This window comes from Pyxicephalus adspersus, chromosome Z (assembly GCF_032062135.1).
Source record: "Pyxicephalus adspersus chromosome Z, UCB_Pads_2.0, whole genome shotgun sequence".
NCBI lineage: Eukaryota > Metazoa > Chordata > Amphibia > Anura > Pyxicephalidae > Pyxicephalus > Pyxicephalus adspersus.
In genome coordinates, this window is record NC_092871.1 from 414,129 (window position 1) to 421,094 (window position 6,966).

The window sequence follows — 6,966 nt, forward strand, 5'->3', positions numbered from 1 at the left end:
CCTGTCATAGAGGACTCCTCTGACATTTGTGTTTAGGAAGTGGAGGCCCCACAGTAATGACAGCCAACATTTTTGTACCTGTAATGGCATCTTCCATATTTCTCTTCTGAGAGGTCACTTTAAGGCTCCTTATCCCTGGAAAGTCTTCATCCAGATTCTCATGTCATGGTCAGCCATGTTTATGTGATGGCCTGGGATCCAGCCACATTGACTGGTAACTGGTCACACGACTCTCAATACCAAGCAGAAGTGTAGAGAAATGATCCTAAAAGCATCAAACAATTTAAAACCTGATGAATGAAGCTGTCAGTCTGACTATTCTCTGGCTTTGATGCAGTTGGGATGAATTGTTCCCAGGAGTCAGTGCACTGTGTGCTATTTATTGGTGATATAGCTGGGGGTTCCCCTAATATTTCATTTCTTTTCTTTTCTCTAGAAATCAATGACCAGGAGCAGAAGCTGCAGGTGATGAAGGAACTGCTGAAGAAGCTGCCTAAGGAGAACCAGGAGATCTTCAAATATGTTATCTCTCACTTGAATCGGTAAGTTGTCAGGGAGTGGTAGGGCCATGTTCAGTACATGCGCCTCCTTCTGGTGGGTTGGGGTCCCTGCACGGGAAGCTGCTTTATTCTTCTGTACAGTGTTGAACCCAGTGATTACTGATAAGTTCACTAGTGGCGGGTGATTACTGATAAGTTCACTAGTGGTGGGTGATTACTGATAAGTGCCGGGTGATTACTGATAAGTGCCGGGTGGTGTGCCCAGCTTACAGGGGCCGGGGAGAACGCTGCTGTGGATCACTCGGCTGCTCCTCTGGTGGATGACGAGTCGCCCTGTTTGGGGTCACTGCTTGCAGTCCCTAAGCGGGGTTGTAACACTCTTTTTATCGTTGTGTTTTCTGCTCTTCCTCAGGGTCAGTCAGCACCATCACATCAACCTGATGACCAGTGAGAATTTATCCATGTGCTTCTGGCCCACATTGATGCGTCCGGATTTCACCACCATGGACGCTCTGACGGCGACCCGCACGTACCAGACAATCATCGAGCTCTTCATCAACCAGTGTCCATATTTCTTCTACCAGCGTCCTCCCATGGACCTTCCCACCCCAAGCTCTCCTTCCACCCCTCCGCTCCACCAACCCTCCCCCCCACAGTCTCCCCCCCTGACCCCTGTGTCTCCCTCGCAGACCCTGCTACCTACAGATCCAAACATCCTGTGACCGCTCCTTTCCCCCAACAGCTTTAGTCGCCCGGAGGCATTGTCCGCCCCCTTTCCTGCCACATTGTGACCTCCCTGCTGGAGGGCCGGTGGCATGACACGTTGGGACCACTAGATATGGGACTGAGCCAGGGACGGAGCCTGCAGCGGATAGTGTGCACTCGTTTCACTTGGTACAGAACTAGGAGGAGGCTCCCCTGGTACACTAACTGTGCCTGGTACATGAACTGTGCTACACCCGCAGACCCCCGAGTGCCACTTAGACTGGATTCAGCAACACTGTGAATTGTATTTGGAGCTGGTCGGGGTCCCTCCACGGCCTCTCACCTGGTTCTAGGCCACAGACATCACAGTATATATCTTAGCACTTACAGGCGCGGCCCGCGGGGCAACTAGGCTTATGGGGGCTGCATGAATTGTATGTGTTGTACATTACTACACGGAGAACACTAATTTGTGACACGGCTGGAGACCACACGCATGTTTCATGTGTCTGACAGGTTTTCTATGTTGGTTTAACCACTGCTGCTCCAGCATTGTCTTTCTTTTAATGCCGGCACCTCGGGCCGAACGTTGATGCCACGGTTTGTGGTGACTGAACTCCCGAGGTGCCTCATCCCCCACCCCGGCTCACCTCGGAGCCTTTTCTCACTTTCTGATTTTATGTTCAGGCCCGATATTCACGTACAGAAAGGGTAAGACTTGCACCCTGTCCCCGTTTTAACTGACGTATTCTACTGAAGTTGACCCCTCCCCCTTGTAATAGGCACCTCCCACCTTTTAACGCATTCATTATGATCTCGTCCTCACTACCTCTGTGTCGATACACTAACCGTCTCTTAAGCGTTGGAACAATTCCCTTCCCATATGACTGACATATTTTAACTCTTCCTATTTACTGACCTCGCCCCATTCAATTGTAACTGTCCTTTCCCCAAATGCCGCCCTATGCGTGTGACCCTGCGTGGGAGCCTGGGACGGAATTGGGGGAGGGGGTTTGTGTGTCTTTGGACAGATTTGTATGTTAGACCTGAAAGGTGTAATGTAAGTTTCTGCGTAGAGTGTTCATAGCCTCAAGAAAGAAACTGTGGATGGGATGGACCCAGAGGTCGGACCCCCTCCTTAGTCCTGTCTGTATGGTGGGTACATCGGTGTCTGGGGTCAGCACACTCCATGTGGATAGGAAATCTTTTAGACTTGATGGTTACAGACAGGACGGGGTAATATCTGCCCCCCTCTGGGTCATTCTGATGGGCCCGGCGCTGGACGCTCCGTCTCGCCTTGGTGGCTTATGCGATGTGAAAGAAGCCGGTGCGATGTGAATGTGAAGTGGACCCTCGATTATGTCACGTGGTGGGGGGGGGCCATGGTTCCACCACCACCGGGGAGGCGTCCGGGTATTTCCTGTTCTGTTTGTCGCTGTCTATTGGTTGTAACGGAGGGGCTCTGGGTCATTTTGTGCATGAGAACCTTCCGCCAATGCCCTGATCATGTATTGCTGCCAGTTTGCTCATTGCAATTGGAAGAATCTTCAAGGGCCTTAATGTGACTTGTATTATAGCTAATAAATCTTGTTATAAACTCCCAGTGCTCTCCGCTTCTTTCTGTGCGCCGTGTGTTCACCCCGATTACCCACAATGCCGCTGTCCTATGGTAAAAGTTTGATGGTAATGTCCTTCCAGACCCACCAGCTGTACCCTGGGGGGGGCATTATGGGGTCACTTCATGTGAAGGAGCTGAGCCTGTGGCCTATACATTCTTTGAGCCGTCGGTTGCTGCCACAGAGGGTGACAACATTGCTGCTGTTTAGGGGGATTTCTCAGAAAAGTAAAGTGGTGTTCAAGCTGGGTGGAAGCCCTATGTATGGCCAGCCGACTCTTCATTAACGACCCAAAAAAAAGCCAGGTGGCCCCTGAAAATTGCCAGGTGATGGGGCTGGGGAGAACACTGTAAAGGTTTTAGCTGGTACAATGATTGGGCTATACAAATGTACAATGCCACAGATAGGTGTGTCATGGGATCAAAGAGAGGGGCTAAGGAACAGGCTAAGGAATTTTACTTTCTTTCTCGTCCACTGGGGACACAGGAAGTCTTTCACCTTCAGGTTATACTGACACCTGCTGGAGGAGTACTGTAGTCCAGAATAACCCCGCCCCTTCCCCAGCATGGCCCAAGGTTTAGCTCCATACCTTGCGTTGTATATTTCTCTTCCAATAGGTTGCCCTCCAGCAAAGTCATCCTTGTCCACATTCAGATTCTGCCGTTGGGCCCCGGGTCTGGAGCCGTTCTCCTAGACTTTAGGTCAGGGATCATCGGTTGCTGGGTCCTCTTCCTGATGATTTCTGGGATGGGTGCTGAGGCCAGGGGTACAGCGCTGTGCATGCCATGTGCTCATTCCAAATGTCCTGGAAATATTTCCTGCTGCAACATGGAACTTAGATCAGCCATTATCTGATCCTCAGCCGCTATCTGGGGGCCCCCCTAATCTCAGCCTGTGTGTGACATTACTGGACGGGGTGCTGGCCCGGTGCCCCCAGCTCACTCTGTCTATGGACTTGGCTCAGGTGTCATGCTGCCCTCTGCTGGTACACTCTGTCAACTATGTCTGCCCCCCCCAATGTATTAGGGGCTTGTGTGGCCCTATCATACAGGCTTAGGGGTGTTTGGCATCTAAGCTAGTTTCTGTTTTTCATTATACCCAGAACATTTTTCACTTTTCCCCTTCATGAAGGGAAATTTCCCTTAGTTTTCTGCACACGGTTTGGTCCCATTATAGGTCGCCCAGGGCCCCGTCCTCCTTCAGGGTGGGGCTGTCATCCCTTATGGGGTCCCCCATCTCCCAGGTGTCTTCATCCTCACCTGGCCTACAGCTTTCTGTTTGTCCATTCTTCCTGTAGGTGGCAGTATAACCCCAGGGTGTAGAATGGAGACCCAGGTGGATGAGGAGGGCAATGTTCTGCCCCGGGCTGGGGCTTTTTTTGCCCCCATTTTATGGAGGATATGTGATTAATACCAATTCCAGACATCTGTAAACCGGGGCAGCAATGGAGGTTATAAGCGGTGTCCCCTATATAGAGAGTGTAGTGTTGTATTTGATAAATCATCCGGGGGCCCCAGCCTGGACCGTCACCCCAGCTTACACTGCAGTTGGATGATATGTGCCAGGGGGCGTGGCTTCAGTGCTCTTACTGCCTGTAGCTTGCCAATCAGCACCTGACCACACCCAGCTCACTGCAATATGCCTGGGGCTCAGCGTCTCCTGCAGGCTCCGTGCAGCTACTTCCTGTCTGCATGCAATGGCTGTGTGACACCGGGCATGGGGTGACCACATAGGGGCCCAACTGCAGGGCAGAAACAGGAAGTGCCGGAACCTCCCTGGCAGGATCAGCAGAGAATTTTAATAAAATCTGCAAATTTGGAAAGAAATTTTACTGATTGAGATTGTGACCCTAAAGGGGAACCCTGCTGAGTGTTTTTTGGGGAATCCTCCAATGGGGAATCAAATCTGAACCCCGAGGAAGAAAACTCATTACCCTTGCAGGGGGTCTCCCCCTCCCCCTTCCAGGGGCCAAAACCAGTTATGTCCCCATACAAAGCAAGTTGCCACGGGCCCTCCCCTGCCATCCCTGACCAATCACATAAACCCCTGTTACCCCATTGGGATTTTTCTCCCCAGAGTTCCACCCCCATGCCAGGAAAGCCCCCCATTCTCCCCGGCCGAGCTCCAGTGGGGGAGGGTGCAGCATTTATTGGGGTGTCAGCTCCTATTTAAAGGGGGATTCCAGGTTTACCCCCTTGTTCATGCTGTGACCCCTCTTACAATATGGGGCAATTCCCCTCATTTCCCCTTTACAATGAGCCCCATTGGTAGCATAGGCCAGTCTTGTACTTTGCCCTGCACCCCCTGGCGGTTGGGGTCCTAGGGGCCCCTGGAGTGCTGTTTGCCCCCCCCTCCCCCAGGGCAGATTGTGTAAATGATTGATCTGCTCATTGGTTTCCTGGTCCCTGTGTTTGTGTTGTCACCCAGCGATGTCCCCGTCCATGTGGGAGCCGCATTCCGATGTATTGCACAAACACGGCGACATTCCTGAGTGATGCTGTAACCAATAGCAACCAACACCAAGCCAGAGAGGATTCTGGGTAATGGTTCTGATCCGGTACTGAGAAACCTGAGGATTGCCATATCAAGGTCTGACAGCAGGTGGCAGCACCTCCCCACTGACACCACCCAGAACTGAAACCCTGTGCTTGCTGGGTGGTGGAGTCATCAGAGAGCCCGAGGGTCCCCACCATCCCTGCACTGTGGGGGGGCTCCAACAGGGACCGGTTCTGTTTCCAGCCCGGGGACAGCCTGAACCTTCATGGCAGGATCATCAGGCACTCCTATGAAAGCTCCACACTGATCGGGGTCACCGGATGGACCGGCTGAGCTCATTCCTGGAGTGACCCCTTAAATGGGATCAAAGAACAGAAATGTCATCGCCGCTCCCCGGCCCTTGGATCCCTTTTCTTTTTCAGGCTTTTTCCCCTGGTGATCCTGCCTGTCACTCACTTCCTGTCTTAAGGTGACAACAACAACATTCACTGTGCTTTATCTGTGCATCGTTGTCACCCCGGATGGTGGAATACAGAACACCTCCCCCACTCCTAACCCTCCAAGCACAGGAAGGGGGAGGGTTCTATAGTTTATAGACAATAGCTGATAACATGGGCTGTGCACAGGAATAGACGAGGATTCCTGGCAGGATCAACAAGACCCTTCTATGATTGTTGCTAGGCTGAACAATGAGTGCAGGCGTTGCAGCCAATGACGGGGCAGGAAGAGTGACAACGCTGCATTGTGATGGATTTGTGTGCACAGGAAGCAGAAGGGGTCGGATTTGGGTCTCTGAGAATTTCTCTTTGTTGTCACTCAGAATGGAAAGAAAATTTCCCCTGACTGAGAGAAGGAAATGCTGGGGGGGGGAGGAACTACAGAGAGTGACAACAGGCGGGGAGAGCGGCACCGAACAGAGCTCGTCTGACACCGAGGAGGCAACACGCAGGGTAAGTCCACCCCGGGGCAAATATCAGGGCTGGGGATAATGGGGACACAGCAACCAATCAGAAACCAAATCATTGCTGGGGTAAAACACAATACTGGGGCCAACATCAGGGACACCGGCCTCATGGGCTCCCACTCCCAGACTGTGGCCATTTTTAGGCACCCCCCTCCCATGGCCAATATTATAGAATTGCCCCCCTATACCATCACCCACTTGTCTGGGAAGACTTCCCACAATACTTTGGGTTGTGTCTGTAGTGATTTCCCCCCCATTGGTGAGGTCAGGTGCTGATGGTGGGAATTTGCCCCCTATTGGTGAGGCCAGGTACTGATGGGTGGGAATTTGCCCCTATTGGTGAGGCCAGGTACTGATGGTGGGAATTTGCCCCCATTGGTGAGGTCAGGTACTGATGGTGGGAATTTGCCCCTATTGGTGATGTCAGGTGCTGATGGTGGGAATTTGCCCCTATTGGTGATGTCAGGTGCTGATGGTGAGGATTTGCCCCCATTGGTGAGATCAGGTATTGATGGTGGGGATTTGCCCCTATTGGTGAGGTCAGGTGCTGATGTTGGGGATTTGCCCCTATTGGTGAGATCAGGTGATGATGGTGAGGATTTGCCCCTATTGGTGAGATCAGGTAATGATGGTGGGGATTTGCCCCCATTGATAAGGTCAGGTACTGATGGTGGGGATTTGCCCC

At 52.1% G+C, this 6,966-nt stretch overlaps 2 protein-coding genes across 2 annotated transcripts in view; both read left to right on the forward strand.

Annotated features, from left to right (window-relative positions):
- Positions 1 to 2,808, forward strand: part of ARHGAP35 (Rho GTPase activating protein 35) — a 14,656-nt gene extending 11,848 nt beyond the window's left edge. Inside the window, exons 6-7 of the mRNA XM_072431956.1 lie at positions 437 to 542; positions 913 to 2,808. Coding sequence (XP_072288057.1) covers positions 437 to 542; positions 913 to 1,222 — 416 coding nt within the window. The 3' untranslated portion in view covers positions 1,223 to 2,808. The remainder of the gene's footprint in view (positions 1 to 436; positions 543 to 912) is intronic.
- Positions 2,809 to 5,730: 2,922 nt separating this feature from the next.
- Positions 5,731 to 6,966, forward strand: part of GPR174 (G protein-coupled receptor 174) — a 5,450-nt gene continuing 4,214 nt past the window's right edge. The window contains exon 1 of the mRNA XM_072430398.1: positions 5,731 to 6,267. The gene's annotated coding sequence lies outside the window, so the exon portion shown is untranslated. The remainder of the gene's footprint in view (positions 6,268 to 6,966) is intronic.